At 47.8% G+C, this 18,244-nt stretch overlaps 1 protein-coding gene and 1 non-coding gene across 4 annotated transcripts in view; one reads left to right on the forward strand and one right to left on the reverse strand.

Moving 5' to 3' along the window:
- The window catches only part of CALCOCO1 (calcium binding and coiled-coil domain 1), a 29,995-nt gene extending 17,276 nt beyond the window's left edge, over positions 1 to 12,719 (forward strand). For all 3 annotated transcript variants that reach the window (XM_053299346.1, XM_053299345.1, XM_053299344.1), the window contains 6 exons: positions 1,229 to 1,354; positions 3,167 to 3,262; positions 3,494 to 3,605; positions 3,868 to 4,085; positions 5,496 to 5,602; positions 7,762 to 12,719. In XM_053299346.1, coding sequence (XP_053155321.1) covers positions 1,229 to 1,354; positions 3,167 to 3,262; positions 3,494 to 3,605; positions 3,868 to 4,085; positions 5,496 to 5,602; positions 7,762 to 7,960 — 858 coding nt within the window. In that variant the 3' untranslated portion in view covers positions 7,961 to 12,719. The remainder of the gene's footprint in view (positions 1 to 1,228; positions 1,355 to 3,166; positions 3,263 to 3,493; positions 3,606 to 3,867; positions 4,086 to 5,495; positions 5,603 to 7,761) is intronic.
- On the reverse strand, positions 1,845 to 1,922 carry TRNAG-CCC (transfer RNA glycine (anticodon CCC)). Its single transcript has one exon. It is a non-coding gene; the product is annotated as a tRNA-Gly (tRNA).
- Positions 12,720 to 18,244: the final 5,525 nt, after the last annotated feature.

Here is an 18,244-nt window from a genome sequence, read left to right on the forward strand (position 1 = left end):
CTCCCCACCCCACCCCCTTGCCCAAGACCATGGGGGCTGATGCTGAGCCCTCTGTCCCACCCTTGGCTTTCCATTATTACATTCAGACATGTTTTCTTTTTAGAGGAAAGAGAGTAGAATGCACTGGATATAGCAAGTTTCCCAGTGTAGGGAACTGCCTGCACTAGAACAAGAATTGCTTCTCTGGGTGGTGATGATATTATAGTTGATGATATTAAAGTATGGGGCACTTTAAATAAACATTACATGCAGAAAGGGAAAATTTCCCATTGGGACTGTGGATGTCAGCTCTTCTTGTCTGCATGAGACTGCTCAAATGTTGATGACAAGACTTACCATTTGAGTAAAAACATTTTGAGAAAACTTTTGAGAAAATGGAATCCTCTGTGTTAAAGCACTAATACTCTCACCACCACTACCACACACTTGGGGGGGGGAAATATGTTGAATTCATGATGAGGAGCACAGAGATGTGAATGAACCTGAGTACCTGAAGGAATACTTACTCCCACATCAATCTGTCTGTGCCCTGAGATCACCTTTGGAGGTCCTCTTCTCGTTGCCTCCAACATCTGCAGGTGATGACTGGTAGCACCCAACTTCCTGTGGAACACTCTCCCCAGAGAAGCTTACCTGGTTCCAGCTGATGTCCTTTCAGTGCCAGACAAAGACCTTTTTGTTTTCCCAGGCCTTTTAATTGTTGAAGAGCATTTTTAATGCTGCTAAATATTCACCTGCTACTGTATTGTACTATATTGTACTGTGTCTTTGTAAATGGGCTTATTGTGTTTGTTTTTGTTGTTATATGCCCTGGCAATATTTCATTGAAGGTTGTTATAAAAATGCAAATTTTCAATCAATCAATATTTTCCTAGCTGATCTAGAAACTGGCTGACTTGAGCTAAACCTTACTTGTAGGGAGGAGCTACACATGTTTTAAATGTTCATGTGGAGATCCCTCTTCAGATCTGAATTCTTTTGTAGCCCTGAATGTTTCCATACATCACATTCTAAATATTTGCTGGCCATTTGAAAACGTAGATCCAATCTCATATATTAGTTGTCGTCATGCTTTCCAGATCCCTCTTCCCTTTGCTTTCTGGAGTGTCCCACTTTGCCTGGTTGCTGGTTCCCAAGTGTGGATATAATTAGTCAACCCATTCAGTGGACAGGGGAGAAACTGCTTTCAGTGTTAGGAATTCAGTGTCCTTCCCTGTGGTACTGGCAGGTAGAGAAGGACAAGATCTTAAAGCTGAGTGCTGAGGTGCTTCGCCTAGAAAAGAGCCTGCAAGAAGAGCGGGCACAACGCCAGGTGTTGCGTGTGGAATTGGCCCAAGAGCGTGATTCCAGTCTGGTAAGCTGGGGCCCTGGGGGAGGAGAATCTCATTACCCTTGGGGAGGAGAAAATTCAAAATTCCTTTGGGCCCTCATGGTTCTCCCACTGTACCCATCTACTCCCACCAACAGGAAACTGCTTGCATGTTCATTACCCCTATAATCTATAACCTAAAATATGTTTTATAATATTTTATATGTGCATATGTATGTATATATAAATTTTATATATATCTATATCTATCTATCTATCTATCTATCTATCTATATTTATTTATTTATTTATTTATTTATATCTTGAGCTACAATTAAGTATTGTTAAGTCATCTTCCTTTTCTGACATAGGGAAGCTTGCAATACATCCTGATCTAATTCTATCCTTATGAACATAGGAACCTGCCTTATACTGAGTCAGAGCCTTGATCCACCTAGCTCAGTATTATCTACACTGACTGGCAGCGGCTCCCCAAGGTTTCAGGCAGGAGTCTCTTTCAGATTTACCTTCTGAATGGCAAATGCCAGGGAGTGAACCTGGGGCCTTCTGCATGGGAAGCAGATGCTCTACCACTGAGCTACGGCTCCATGCCCTATGGAGAATGTCTTGCAGCAGAGAGTGCTCACATATAGTCACCCATCCAGATGCAAACCAAGGCAAGCCCTGCTTAGCAAAGGGGACAATTCATGCTCCCTGCCACAAGACTGGCTGTCCACCCCTGAGGTTCTGATCATCGCCAATGCAGAAGGTTGTGAATCAGATCCACCACATGGAGAAGTCTGTCAGTAACTTATTTGCACTAATAGCTAGGATTGGGCCAATTGTGCTCAGAATAAATATACCTCTGAGTACTAGATGCTGGGGACAAACCATTGAGGATGGTCAGCACTTCCTTGTCCTGGTTTTGAGCTTTCCAGAACCATCCATCTGACCACTGCTAGAGTGGAGTCCAGAATGCAGAGCTCAATGAATCTTGGCCGTGGGGATTCCCAACCTTGGGTCCCCAGATGTTGTTGGATGAAAGCTTCTATCAACCCCAGCCATACAATGGCCATATTGGATGCCCCTTAGTTCAGAGGTTTGCAAACTGGCATCCCCAGATGTTGGTGGACTATAACTACGATAATCCAAAGGCCATTGCAGGTAGGGATGATAGGAGTTGTAGTCCAACATCATCTGGGGACCCAGGGTTGGGAACCCCTGCACTAGTAGCAAATCTCCTCTTTTGAGCTGCCCATTTTATCCTTGCAGCTCAACCTGTATGTTAGACTCTCTGACCCAGCCCATCAGAGCAAAGGACTGGTGCCACCAAGGATTCTAGCTGTGCAAAAGGAAGACTCTGGGCGACATTGGGTGGAAGGGAGTCTCTGCCCCAAAGCTGAGCCTTCTGAGGGCTCAGGCCCTAATGTGCAGTGAACAGAGCCTGGGAGCTGAGGGATGGTGCCTGCTGGGAGAGAGGGGAAGCCTATGTGTGCCTGGTGTGTACCTGGTGCTGGGCTGTACCTCTTGCTTCTGGGTAGACTTGAGGGACCCAGTGGTGAAGCAAACAACAGACACTCTCAGGCCAAGCACAGAATAGGCTGCTCCCTTGAAACTGCTCCCCTCCCCAGCACCACAAGCTTTTAGTCCTTTCCCTAGAGACCCTGAGTTGTGGCAAACCCTACCTAGGGATATGTGAGACTGCCAGATAGTGAGAGTGGCCCAGGTGCCCTGACTTGAGGTGAGGGGGCAGAATATCTGACTCCACAGCAGACCCCTTGCCTGCCTCACCTAAACGGCTTCCTCAGCATGCATGTACACACCTTCCCTTCATGCTCTCTTGCTTTGCCCCAACAGGTGCAGGTCTCCGAAAGCCGCCGGGAGTTGCGTGAGCTCAGAGCTGCACTGCAAGTTGCCCAGAAGGAGAAGGAGCAGCTGCAGGCTGGAAATCAGGTTGGTCCAGGGTCAGGGGTCCCAAGGGAAGAGCGGCCAGAGAGTCTGAGTTTGGGAAAGGTGAAGAAGTGGTATCTGTGGGCATACCTGAATAGAGAATGCTTGGAGGGAGGTTGGGCTGCTGGATTGCTGAGGGGCTGGGAGGTATTGTTCAGAGTCTGGAGTGGCATGTCCTGCCCACCTTCCTTCTGGGAACCTAGTGCTCACCCTTGACCTGTTCCCTGCCCTCAGGAGCTGCTGGTGTATGTCCGGCGCCTGGAGGAGCGCCTGGAGAAGGTGGCTGATGAGAAATGGAGTGAATCAGTTCTGGGTGACGAAGAGGAGACAGCACTGGAGGCTCATGGTCAGTTCCCACCCACCCACCCCACAACCTTGCATCGCTGCCCAGTTATACTTGCCAATTCCCCTCCCTGTTTCGGTGTCTTGGAGAAAATGTGGGGATCCATTTTACAGATTTAAGCTGTTATAGATTACTGGAACCCAGCCTAGTAGCTCCCAGTTGACAGGCATCTTTTACATTAAACAGCATACTTAAGCTGGGGAGGCCTTGATAGGGCTGACTGCGTGCTCTTGTTCTTCCGTCCTCTCACGTGCACATTGCCCAGGCTCCTTGGACTCGCCACTGTCTGATTCTGAGGATGAGTGCCCTGAGGACATGCGCCTGCCTGCCCAGCTCGGTTCCTACAGCCTGTGTGACAACCGGGCAGCTACCACCACACCGCCTTGTGCCCGTGGACCTGCTCGCACCGTGGTGATCAGCCAGCCTGCACCCCTTGCCAGTCAGATCAAACAGCCACCCGAGGAGGACTCCAGTTCCGATTCGGTGAGGCACCCATCAAACTCAGACCTGTCCATCAAAAGCGTGGGGTGGGGGGGTTGCAGGCCTAGCCGAACCTATGAGTGAAAGAACTATCTTGGCAATCCAAATTGAGCTCTCAAAGGGATCTGGGAGGGTCTTTCTAGACAAAAAAAAGACTCCCTTTATGATACATTTGGAAATGCAGTGCAATTATGATGCACATTCAAACTACCAAGAGAAATTGTGGGTAGCCTTTTGAAGGCTCAGAAAGACTGACCACGCTCTTAAAAGACACAGGCAATGTAGGCTTGGGCTTTCTGTGAAGCTGTGAATTAAACTGATGCTGTTGCTGAAAATCCTGAGCTTTCTGAGTCAGGGGCGTAACTATAATAGGGCAAGGGGATACAGTTGTCTGGGGGCCCACTGCCTTGGGGGGCCCCCCCAGAGGCAAGTCACATGACTGACTCCACCAGCAGTGCACCCGCCCGGGCTTCCTTCAGTTGTATTTATCCTCCAAAATTGATGTGAGTGTTCAGACCTGGAGCTACCAGAACAGCATGTCTTTCTCTAGTACCATTAAATGACTTGCATCATCATTGTGGCACATAGGTTTGTTTATTTTTATATACATATACATACATACACACACATATTATACATACATACACACACACACACACACACACACACACACACACACACACACACACACATATATATATATATATATATATATATATATATATATATATATATATATATATAATGTTACGATGCTTTTTGTTACCACTATTCAGCCTCATTTAAGATTTCTTTACTTCACGGGCTGAGCTTCACTGACACGGGCTGAGCTTCAGTTGTGGGGGGAGGGGGGCATTTTAAAATCTTGTCTCTGGGCCCACTACAACCTTGCTACGCCCCTGTTCTGGGTTTTCATCTTTTTGTAGAGGCTGGTTAGACAGACTCTGGGGTTATATGTTTCTCCTGCTGCCCACAAGGTTTAGGAAGTACCCCTGGTTTTATTCAGAGGTCTCTAAACCCTTAAAGACCTGTTTGTGTATGGATGTGTGTTTTCACATTTTTGTGTGTGCCTAAAAAGTAGTCTAGTGTTTCTTATTTTTGGTGATTATGGATATTTGAATATCACTCTTAGTTTCAGGGTGGAAAGGGCAAGAGTCATTTTAGAATTCTGACCTGATTCCTTAAGACTGGATCAGTTTTGAGCTAAGCGAAGAGGGGAACTCACCCACTTGTAATGCTTGCCTCTTTCTCACACACCAAAAGATAAGCTATGTAAGTATGTGCTACATACAAGAGACTTGCCCCCAGGCAGAGGGAAAACAATTAACCAAGGTGATGGAACTGAGTTGCACAGAGGTAGGAAAAAATCAGACATGCTTGTGGTTTTTCTCTCTGTGTCTTTGTGTGTGTTAGGAGGCAGAAGATGAGAAGGCTGTGCTAATGGCAGCTGCACAGAGTGGTGGCGAAGAAACCAATCTGCTCCTGCCAGAGCTGGGCAGTGGCTTCTATGAAGTAGCCAGGTGAGGAGTGCTGGGATGTTCCATTTTTATGACATTTTCCCTTTGGAAGGCTATATGAGTTCTTCATCAGTTAGCTGTAGACCAGGCTGTGTGCCTCCTACAGTTCTGCACAAGTGCCGAAAAGGCACAGAATGTGGCTACAGAATTTACCTTTCTAAGAATCTCTGGGATCTTTCCCCTATCACAGCCTGAGACCTTCTGCACACAAGGGATGTGCTCTACCACTGAGCTATGGCCCTTCCCCAGACGTCAGCTTTTTCTTGGTGCAGAATTTGACCTTGTGTCTTAGCACAGATTACTTGTAGACTTGGCTATGGAAGTAGCCAAAGGTTTGCCCACTTATTGCTAATCCGAATGTGATTCCCCATCTCTTCAGCTCCAGGACATAAGCATTTGTCCTCTTGTGTTCTTTCAGTTTATCTTCTTCTTTTACACTCCTACCCCTGATCTTCCTTTAATTAATACTTTCAGAAAAATGCCCCTCAAGCTATTGGCCATGTATTCCATAGGTTAATTCTATGTTCTGTGAAGAACTGCCCAGAAACCGAAGTTTGGGGTGGTGAACAAATTTGATAAATAAATAAATAAACTGTTCTTTACATAAAACCTGCTAAAGCCCTCTGACCCAAGTGATGATTGGCAAATGATCACTTCCTTCCCTTACTACATTGCTTTTTACTCACAGACCATTGAAAGATGGGATTGTGCCCAGTGCCCAGGCATGGGTAGGAGATGCCTCCTACCCTAACTAGGCTTGTGAGTAGGGATGTGCAAAAAATTTCGGGCACAGAACGATCTGTGCCCAAAACGAGCAATTCTCAAAAAATTTCTGAGGTGTGAATTCTCATTCTATCATAGCAAATGAGATTTTTTTCAATTAGACAACTCTCATGACCCCACTTTCACTTTTTCACACTCTCAATTACTATGAATATGAGGAAGTAATCAATTTAGCACACTTCACCTTATGAAGACAAACCTCAGAATTCACCAAAATTCACCCCTCTGCCCAATCACTCTGAAATTGGGGACGGGTGGTAGCCTCCACCCATTAGGCACTATCTACCAGCCCACCCCACTCCTTTGGGGCAGATCCACTTTCTGCCCCCAATCTGCCCCAAAGACACCAAAACTTCAAATATTCCCAAAAAATCAGGCCTCTGCCCAATCCCCCTGAAATTGGGGTGGTAGCCTCCACCCATTAGGCACTACCACCCCACCCCACTCTTTTTGGGCAGATCCACTTTCTGCCCCCAAACTGCCCCAAAGTCACTAAAACTTCAAAAATTCTTTAAAAATCAGCCCTTTGTCCAATCCCCCTGAAATTGGGGTGGTAGCCTCCACCCATTAGGCACTACCACCCCACCCCACTATTCTGCCCCAGTCCCTACTTTCTGCCCCAATCTGCCCCAAAGACATGAAAACTTCAGAAATTCACCAAAAATCAGCCCTTTGCCCAATCCCCCTGAAATTGGGGTGGTAGCCTGCACCCACTAGGCACTACCACCCCACCCCACTCCTTTTGCCCAGATCCCATGCTATGCCCCCGAACTGCCCCAAAGTCACTAAAATTTCAAAAATTCCCCAAAAATCAGCCCTTTGCCCAATTCCCCTGAAATTGGGGTGGTAGACTCCACCCATTGGGCACTACCACCCCACCCCAAAATTTTGCCCCTGGGCCCCTTTTTTACCCCCCAAATCGATTCGGATTCAGATTAAATCCGAATCTGAACCGAATCAAGGGTGATTTGGGTGGCCCATATTCGGGCACAAAACAGAACAGGGGTGATTCGGTTCGGGTCCTGAACCGAATCACCGAATTCCCAAATTGCACACCCCTACTTGTGAGAACAGCCCTAGTTCTTGTGCCATGGTACAAGAGAGTGAGGGGCTTCCCCCACTATTCTCTCATGATTTGACCGCCTCTGCTGTATTGTGCCTCATGAAGAGCCCACTGACTTGGTATCACATCTCCAGGAATCTTGCTCCTTGTCTGCTTTAGCAGTATATCTTGTTTCCATCTGGAGTTTCCTGAAGGAAGTCTGTGCCAGAGTAACCACCACCACTACAACTACCACTCAAAGTCACTAATGGTCTTATCTACCCATTTTACCCTCTTTTTTCTCCCTCCCTCCCTCTTTTCCCCCCTTCCCATGCAGCGGACTGACAGGACGGCAGATGTCGGAACCAGGGCCATGTGGAATGGGAGCATCCCCCTTGGACCTGCCCTCGCCTGCACTTTGGAAGTGCCCCATCTGCCACCTGGGGTTTCCGCCTGACAGTGAGAAGGAAATTCTGGACATGCATGTTGATGGGCACTTCTTTTTGAGCACTCCTGACCCCTTTAGTTTTGAGTGACCTCATTTCCCCCAGTCCCTATCATCACTACCACCAAGCCCCCTCGGCTTTTCCTCTTCCTCTTCAGTGGGATCCAGGCTAGGTATCTTTCCTCCCTCCTTCCTTTCATAGAGAGTTTGCTGCAATGAATGCACTACCCCAGCAGAGTGGCATCCAGTGCTAGGTGGCAAAAAGGGGGTACCCTTATCCTGGGATCCTCTCCGAGGCCATGCACTCAGCTAAGTTGCATTGGGAGGAACAAAATCAGCTTCATACATACACAGATATTTACACATTAACATGTTAGACCAAAACTGAGCATAGGTGGCTGGGCAGAAAGCTCAGAAATTATGTACAAGACTTGTTTTAACCTCTCACATGTGTTTTGTGAAGGGCTGTGAGGGACCTGTTCACACAACCAGTTCTCCTGCAATGTTGACTAAACATTGAAAAACAGTTAGCAATCCCTGGCAACGTCAGTGGACTCTCGCATTTTGAAAGTGACCATGTGAACAATAGGAGGCCATGCAAATGGTGGTTCCCTCAGGTGAGTGGATCTCACAGATTAGTGGAGAAATGCCATGACTCAGCAAGAGCATGTGACTGAAATACCCAGTGCTTTCTTGTGCACATAGACCACATTTGTATCACAGGATGATAACCTAAGATGATGAACATGCCCACACACTTCTACGCAGCACACACTTGGCAAGCCTGTCCATAGAAACACTGCCATCCTAATAGCCTACTACACAGTTCGCATGGGGGTGGAATTGCTGTGTGGCTCACAGACAAGGTCCTGCCTTTTATTCCAGATTGGAATAATACTGAGGCACTGCCGCCCCATGGTTTTGTGCTCTTAGTCCCATAGATTACCATCCATTTCCCAAATCCATTGAAAGGCTACGGAGATTTATCTTGTATCCTTGAAGTCAGGCTGTGCACACATTATGTTGTACGTGTGTACAGCTATCTGTACATGTTTCTTGTGTGATCACTCAACACACACACACACACACACACCATGTTCATAGAACTGTCCCTGGTTTTGTCACAGATCTTAAGTGGCCCATTGATGCTGAAATGAAAAGGGAGAGGGGAAGGAACCATGTAACCATTGCTGGGTTGTACTATTTCATACTGTGGCAGGGGACTGATGTTTGAGTGCTCCCCTCACATAAAATACCCCCATATGCATACATAGCTAGCATGTCAGGAAGAAGATTTTAGGCTAGCATTTTCGCTGGAATGTTAGTCTTGCCTGTCTAGGGAGTATTTTACCTGGGGGAGTGCTGAGACTGTCTTCCCCCACCCCCTGTGCATAGTTTGAAATGCACAGCCCAGCCACAGATGCCCGGAGTGGGGCTTTTGCTCATCCAATTTCTAACTCGTGAGTGTGTGAGCAGAAAACAAACAGATGGATGCAAATGAATGAATGTGTATATTTATTGCTTTAGCTATAGGCCTTTACTCCAGCAAAACCCAAAAGATTTTATTGCTTACATTTATATATTATATGGCATTGTTTCTTTTTAATAACTACTAAAGCAACCGGGCTAGCAGACACGTAAATTAGAATAAAACATAGAAGAATTTCCAATAAAATCTCCTTCTGCATGTCTCAACACCACCAGGGAACAAAATTATACCAATTCACAGGCAGGTTTTTCCCCCACCCCCCTTAAACATGATCAATATCTTCCCTAAATGTAGTTGTTCCTTTTGCATAAATAGCTTAAAAGCCAACGTTATTTATTCCATAGTAATTCAAGTTCAAAAATATTCCATGTTTTTTAAACTGCTTGAAAATCAAGTAGGCTAGAGTAATGTGGGGTAAGCCATTCTTTTCGCAACAAGAAATAAGTAGTAGCGTGGAAAGTCAAAGGGCATATTTTTAGATTTGAGATTAATCATGGTGCCTTGATCAGGGTTGTGTTCTGCACCTCCGCCCCAGAATAAATAAGCCAAATCATGTACATTTGCATAAGCAGTGAAATAATTCTGCTTCCAAAATAAAGGGTAGCAAATTGTATAGATTTCAGAAGAGCAGCCAGATAAGACTAGTGCAAGAAAAATGAGTCCTATGGCATCTCGGTGAGTGACCAATTTATCATACAGAGCCTTTTCTCACAAGCAGTGAGAAAGGGCAAGAAGGCTAGCAGGGAGGAAGCCTTAAAAAGCTTACCTCCCTGCAGACGATTCGGTGCTTTCCTTTGGGCAGGCAGGCTGCCACCCATACGATTACTGGCTGCTGCCAATAGCTCCAAGGGTCAGGGTGCCAGACGTCCCCCCTCCCCCCGAGCTCCTATAATGCACCATATGAGTGCATCGTGAATTATGAGGATCCCCCGCCTCCAAGGGAGAAGGCAATGGTAAACCACTCCTGTATTCTACCAAGAAAACTACATGGCTCTGTGGTCATCAGGAGTCGACACCGACTTGACAGCACAACTTTTCCTTTCCTTTCCCCCTCCCTGAAGCCAACCTGGAGGCCCACAGTCAGCAGGCGATCATCAAGCAGACACAGCTGGCAGACGATAGTAGAAATGGGGTCAGGAGAGTGCAGACGATCCTCCTTGTTTTGGAGGGTGGCTTTGCCACTGTTGCGCCAAAGTGGGTTTGCCGCCATGGTGCCACCGGGATTGGGTCTGATCCCAGCAGTATACACACGTGTGCAAAGTCAGGCTGGGCTTCCTTAACCCGGTTTTGCATGTCCGTGTGAATAGCTTCATTGTGAGCTTTCCTAGTCAAGAGCCCACTTCATCAGACATAGCACCAGCCAAACCAGTTTTGGATCTTTGGGAGAATGAAAGTAGCAGAGAAGGGCATCGAGACTGACATTTGATGACTGGGGCAGGGGTCAGCAAACAATAGCCATGTGTGAAAGACAGGTTGTAGAAGACAGTAGAACCCTGGAGCCCCATCCCTTGGAATGAAGGCAAACCTGGCCAGCTCCATTCCATTTCTTGAACTTCTCTTGGACACCCTATGGGCTGGAAATATGGGTCGCCCAACCAAGTCTTTCTTTATTAACATCATTTTATTTTATTTTTTTCTATGAAAGCTGTGGTTCTCAGGATGCAGAATGTTTAACTAGGCATTGCAGATGTGCAGCACACACAGAACCCTGCCAGGGTTATTTGCATGGTGTGGTCCCCGGTTCTAATACAGAGTACCCAGTGTAGGCACTCACTGTGTTGGGCTTCTCTATAGCCACAGGCAGGCAGTGACGGAGATCATTTGTGAATGGTTGCCAGTCTGCACAGGTCAGATGCACACAGGACATGTGGCATGATCCCTACGTTGCACATCACCAAATATCCTCCTGTACTACTGTCAGGGTTAGGTTTGTTTTCCATGCAATAGGAAGCAGCCAGGAGTCATATCAGAGTGGGGTGGACCACCAGTGCACCATTTCTGGTTAAACGGTTACTCTGTGGTTCATAGGAACACATAGGAGCATAGTTCCTCCTGCTGCAGATGAAGCTGGAATATAATAGCTGTAGGTGCAAACCGTAGGGTGCCTTTGCACACGCATTTGCTAATCAACATTTGATAGGGAATAATGCCCACCCCTAATTATCTTGTCACCTCCCAGCCTGACTCCCATTGTTGAATAACTGTCTGACAGCTAGCCTACAATTTAACAAAATCACACAGTGTGGCTGAACTGTACCATTCAAACTGCAAGTGGGGGGGAGTAGCATCCTTGAACAATCCCCCGTGGACAAAACTCCCTGCACCCAGAAAACTAACATGTCAAGGAGAAAGATTCTGTGCTAGCCTTCCCTCTGATTTGCTCATTTCTGTGTGCAGGGAGTTTGGGTTTCTTTATTGCAGCGGGAGGAGCATTCAAACATATTGCTCTCCACCTACAGTCTGATGTGGTACAATTCAGAAAAAGCTGTAGGACCTGATTGTGTTGAATAGGTAGATGGGCTATGAGACTAGTAAGAGGTGAGGATCCATGACGATTCACCATATGAAAACTGATGATAGCAGATTCAGAGTATACCTCTGCAAATCCAGCAGAGCAGAGGGGGCAAACGAGGTGGTGGTCTTAAGCCAGCCATAGCTCCTTAAGTAGACTTGGTTTTTCTCCTGATATTTTTAAAAATGTTTTTCTCAATGCTGTCCTGTATCTACTGCCACCTCTTCAGCTTGCTGCTGCTGCTTCTGCTGCATGCACCTCCCTTTCACTGCATTGCACCCTGCGCGAGTTCTCACTGTGTTGGTTTATTGCGTTTGTTTCTATTTGAATTCCCCCTGTACATATATTCTTGCTCTCCCTTCTTTGTTCCCCCCGCTTTGCACTTTCTTTCTACTAATGTTTGGTTGCAAATTAGTCTTCTTTATTCTGACTCTTGGCTTCTCTGCTGGGCCTTGAGAAACAAATGCAAGGCCCGTATGGGGCAGGGGGGGCGGGGAGAGAAAGAGAGAGAGAGATGGATAGCTCTCTAGTGACTGTGCCTTTTGGAGAGGCTGCAACGCCTCCACTCACTTGCGCGGAAGCCCTTTCATTTGGTCTTGAGTTCTCATCTGCTTCCCTGCAGCCTTTTGTCCTCCCCCCCCCAAACCACCCCCACACACAAAAGATGGTGGGTTTGGGGTTTTTTAATGAATACAGTAGTCAATGGGAAAAGCTCAAAAGCAATAACCCCCTGATCTTGACATGCCCCCAAGTCTATGTATAGGATGTGTACATTTATATATATATTTATATTTATATTTATATGACATGTTGCAGCTATTCTAATAAAATCTGGTCTCTCCGCCGCAACCTGTCTGCCTATCTGTGGAATGTTGTGGTTATTGTATGCTTGATGGCACTTGGTTTGTCTCATTCTTTGTCCCTCTCTTAGTCGTCACTCTTGCCCAGCTTGGCCGTGGCACCAAAAATGACATCACCCATGATTGCCAGTAGGTTACAGGTTGAACTGAGGGTGTGGGGTTGACAAATGGCCACCGGTGGAGGGAGGGGGTGGGGAGTGGGGGCTGGGCATTGGATCTATCAGGTTCCACAAAGAGGGAACACTCACACAGCAAGGCTGGAAGGAGTCTGCTCCCTTTGGACTGGAGAAACCCCTTTGCCACACTCCTTGGGAAGGGCTATCTCCCAGGGGTACCATTAGGGGGTGGCCTATGGGGCACAGGCATCAAATGAATTGATAAGAGCCCCAAATCTCATCAGCCTCCTCCATGACCTCTTCCAGAAAGGAAGTGCAGCAGTGGAGGCACCTGCACAGACCATGAGAGAGCACTCCTAGCCTCACCTAGCTCTCTGCTGCTTCCACCTTCATAGGTACTATATAAAGTACCTGTGTTTAAAAGAAATGTGTGATTTTTTTGTGGGGGGGATGGTGATATGATTGAGTTTAATTATCAAAAGAGGGGCTGTGGGCTCGGGCTCGGGCTCCAGATCTTTTAAGCATGTAGCAGCATCCTTGCAGTACCTCCCTTTCACCTGAAACCTCTTGCTACTGACCTCCCAGGCCAAGGTGGTCAGAGGCCTCCCATAAAGTTACACAGAAGGTTCTTAGCTAGGATATGCAAAGAGAGTGAATAGCTGTCTGCACCCTGACACTACAGGCTGCAGAGGCTTAGTACAACAGGGAAGGCATCTTCAACTGCACATGTGAAAAGTGAATAAATAGCTATCACAGGCCGATGCTTACCCTTCTGATATCACTTTGGGATTATTACACATCCAGAGCGGAGGAACTACCCCAGATCATAAAGGCTGCCTTCACACATAACACCAAACTGGAGGCGAAGGAGCCAGAGGTTCCATTTCGTGGCCGTCCAAGTATATAACACCATGTTTTCACAAAAAGCGTCCTGAGATTTTTGAGCCAAAACCTTAATCTGAAATTTTGGTTTGTAGTGAACTTCACCGCTCCAACCTAAAGTTTGAAGGTGGCATTGTGTCATATGAATGCTGCCGTAACCTGGGATTTGTGCTGTGGCTGCTGCCAGAACCATCGAGAGCTCAGATCAGCCCAGAAACTTGCCAGCTCTATGCCTGCCATGCTTCTCACTGGCCACCTCTCCAAGCACTTGCCCCACCCTTGCTGCCTCCACACTCCTCCAGCCATTGCCCGGCAACAGGGGCGCTGCTTTGCCCTGTCCCTTACTTCAAAGCATGTCAAAGGGGAAAGCCACATTGGGGGGTGCCACTATGCCTCATGCTCCCCCCCCCTTTGGCAATCTACAGGAAAGGGATGGGAATGCAAGATGGGCACTTTGTGGAGAGATCTCCACAAATCAAGGGATAAAGGAGTATTTGCACAAGCAGATGGAATCCCAGTGGCACCACGAACCAGGCAACCCGTTTGTTTCCCAACAAAGATAACACATGCCCGGGGAGTGATACCCGGGTTGAAAGGCAGCCCCTGGAATTCTTGAGTGGTTCTGATGCTCTATTCTTTGTACCAATTAGTAGAGGAAAGCACTTCAGACATAAAGAACTGCTCAAATCATATTCAAACAGAAGTAATAAATTTTGGCATTCATGCTTTCCCCCTTGTGTGCAAGCGTAGTCTCTGGCATTATGCATGAGAAGAACAATCTTGGGATACACTGGGATGATGTTTCAGGGGCTGGATTGCTAATAATGTGTGACGACATTCCAAGGACCAGTGTTAGGCCATGGAGACGTGCATGAGGGCTGGACAGCAGAAGCAAGCCACAGTGATGGGTAGCCCAGCCACACCTATCCCTGTTTTGGAGACTACTACAAAGAAGCAGTCCAAGCAGGCCCTCTTCCAGTCTGGCTGCCAATTGGAACATATCCATCTTCTTCTTTTTTTGCCCAGAACAGTGACCCAATTCTCTTGGGGTCACTGATAATTGCGGCTCACCTCTTCGATTCCCTGCAGCGACTGATCTGAATACACAGGAATGCAGGTTCAAACCTGGGAAAATTGAAAGAGAGTGAGGATCTATTCCTTGTCCTAGTGTTTCCCTAGACTGCCCGCCTGAGCCCACCTGGACACATAGAGTGGCAAATTCCCCTTTGGGTGAATGAAAGGGTTGCCTATTAGAGGAGGGGTCGCTGTGTAAAAGCTATATTATTAACCAGAGAGAACGAGGGCCCCACACAAGCAGGGGCCCTTTATTTGGATGGCCTATCTCACGAGAGCACAGTCCAATGGAGGACCAATACACACTGAGCTTCTGGTCCTCCCCAATGGACTGTTCCTCTCAAGAGAGGACTAATCCCCCAGCGGCAAGCACCAACAAAGGGGCAGGCATGTGGTTTGGTGTCCCTGGTCTGCTTAGCCATGGTCGGCCATCCAGAGCTGGTCTTGTGGTAGCAAGCATGACTTGTTCCCTTGTCCACCTTGGTTGCAGGGTCCACCCTGGTTGCATATGAATGGGAGACTATATGTGTAAGCACTGTAAGATACTCCCCTTAGGGGATGGATCCATTCTGGGAAGAGAATCTGCATGCTTGCATGCAGAAGGTTCCAAGTTCCCTCCCTGGCATCTCCAAGATAGGGCTGAGAGAGATTTCTGCCTGCAACCCTGGAGAAGCCACTGCCAATCTGTGTAGACATTACTGAGCAAGATGGACCAGTAGTCTGACTCGGTATATGGCAGCTTCCTATCTTCCTATGAGCATCCCTCATCACAGGGGACCAGACTCCATATACATATTTCCTCCCAGGAAGTCATCATGATCCCTTCCTGAAGGAACAGAAAAATAGTGCTCCTCGGCATCCCCACGTTGCCCACAATTGTGCTTCTGTGAGACTATTTTGGTGTGGGGCTCTTACAAGTGCAGCCGTGCAACTGCTGTCAGAAGAAGGTCTTGCATGCCATTTAAAGGGATTTAAATGCCCTTCCCCTGCTGAGGGCAGCCAGTCCATTCATTCCTAAAAGGCACGATTGAGCTCGGCACAACCCCTTGAAGATTGTGGTCGATGGCTGCCCCCCTGCTGACGTCCTGACGCCTTGCCCACAGTCTGGTGACACTAGCACTACGGAGCTTGCTGGGTGCAGCCTCGGCAGACAAGGAAGCAGGAGTGGCCATCCTACTCTGAAACCGGAGGTTGCTGGGCCATGCCTGGACGAATGTCTGCAATGCGATGCGAGTCGCGGTTACAAACATTAACTGTGGGTTCGGCAAACTCCACTTTCACGTTAAAGTGTGAATGGGGCCACTGTATCAACTCAAACAGTCAAGAGTCCCAGCTAGTTTTAAATGAATTTATTTCTTCCAAAGCATGCGAATAACTCATATGTAAGAAGGCAGGAGACTGTAGAAGGTTGAAACAGAAGGCAGGAGATGGCAGAAAGTTCAAACAGAGATGAAATAACAGGAGAGACATTATTGCAGATGAAGAGTGTTGGTCCTTGACCCATTAGGTGAAAGGATGGTGGTTTTACTAGCTAAATTGAGACCTTCCCAGTGAGTACCAGAGAGAAGGCTTCATGTCAATATGTGCCAGAGATTGAGGTAAACAAGCAGGTAGGGCTGCTTACACAGGATTGGTTGGTTGAGAGAATACTCTGTCAGTCAACCCCTGGCACCTTGACTCTTGACTCTGACGCCCTGTTTGGACATAGCATGAAACCTTGGGTAGATGAAGCTGTGGTTAATCTGTGAAGCCGAGAATCATTCCACAGATGATTGACAACCTCTGACTTCCGGACAGAGGAACCCCTCCCTCTGCCTAGGCCGCCCAGGCCACATCCCAGCAAGCTCCATTCCACTCATGTCGCCAGACTGTAAGCAAAGCATCAGGACACTAGTGAAGATGCAGCCACTGGCTGCAATGTTAGAGTGGGTCGTGCTCAGTGCGATCATGCCTTTTCTGCAGTGTCCGCCAGCCCTCAGCAGGGCAAAGACATTTCAACACTCTCCTCACATTGCTCACACCACTGTCTTCTGCAGTTGGGGGAGGAAGGGTTTTGTGGTCTCCCTCTTCCCTCCCCGGGAAGAGAGGATTGGGCCCCTCTCTTCCCACTTGCACTGGTCAAAGATAGACGACGCAAGTGACCCCTCTACTTTTTCTCATATGTTCACACAATGAATTTGTTGCTGGCTATGCCAACACCAGCCCACTCCCCAGCACATATGCCATGAGGCACATCCTCCCCCCCACCCCTCATTTCTTCAGGGACCTCTATTCCCCCCCCCCCCCCGCCTAGACCCCCATCCCTATCCTGTGCATGAAAGCTTATGTGTTGATGGATAAGATCAGCCTGCAAGGAAGAGGAAACCTTCAGTTTTGGGTAGTACTGTTCTATGTACAAGCTGGTAGGGGAAGGGTCCCAAGCCCCTTCCCCTGGTTGCAAGCATGCTTGGTCTTGGCCAAACCTCATGACAAGAACTGTCCATCTAGAGCAGGATTAAACCGCACAAGAGATTCCTCGTGTGTGATGAAGACGGACCCTGCTTCTGAGTGGACCACTCTCTCGTGAGAGTGCCTGGCCATAGAGACACACATGCAGGCTGGAGGGCTTTTACCGCCCTGCCCGGTTGACAGTCCCCAGGAAGGGTCCCTTGGCAACATCCCTCCTAGTCTCAGTGAATGCCAGGAACCAAGAATATAATCCCTCCTTTAAAGAGTCTGGTCTCCCCACAACACATCTCCATGCTCGGTCTTGCCACTCACAGTCACCTAGCTGACCTCAGGGACCATTCTAATTCCTGGGTGTCCCATTCCAGAGTACCCCATGGTGGCTGGTCTGCATTTGCCACAGCAGCAGGCCCAGACAGTGGTTAAGTCAGTGGGCTTATAGTTAGAAGGTTTACCTCATGGGAGAGCTGAAACACATTCTGGTCTCTCTGGTGGACTGGCTTTCTCATGAGAAGGCTTACCCCCAGCCAGCAAGCTGGCATGAGGACAAGAGTGTGTTGGGTCTTTCTCATCTGCTTTGCCCAGGTCTGCTAGACTAGTGGCATCCTGAGTTACAGTGAACCAAACCCCAGGATCCTTTGCCTGCCTTAATATACATATCTCCTCCTAGGAAGTCAATAAAATCTGTTCCTGGAGTACCAGACGAGCAGCCCTGGTCCTTCCCTGGTCCTGCAACCGGTGTCTTTCCCGGGGATCCTCAGGCATGTCCTTCAGACTGGTTCCTACTCCCACCCCCCACTTATACACAGCTGTGTACATTAAGGCCAAAGAAACCACACTGGATTGATAAGATCTGAGAGCCCCAGGATTGGGGCTAGATCAGGCGTTAGATCAATAAAAGGGCTCCTTGTACATGTGTCTATTCTCCTTCTTTTATTTACAGCATGCTTTCCCCAATGCTGTTCTGTCCCTTTAAATGCAGGAACTGCAGTCACAT

The sequence above is a fragment of the Hemicordylus capensis genome, chromosome 2 (genome assembly GCF_027244095.1).
Source record: "Hemicordylus capensis ecotype Gifberg chromosome 2, rHemCap1.1.pri, whole genome shotgun sequence".
In the NCBI taxonomy this organism is placed as follows: Eukaryota; Metazoa; Chordata; class Lepidosauria; order Squamata; family Cordylidae; genus Hemicordylus; species Hemicordylus capensis.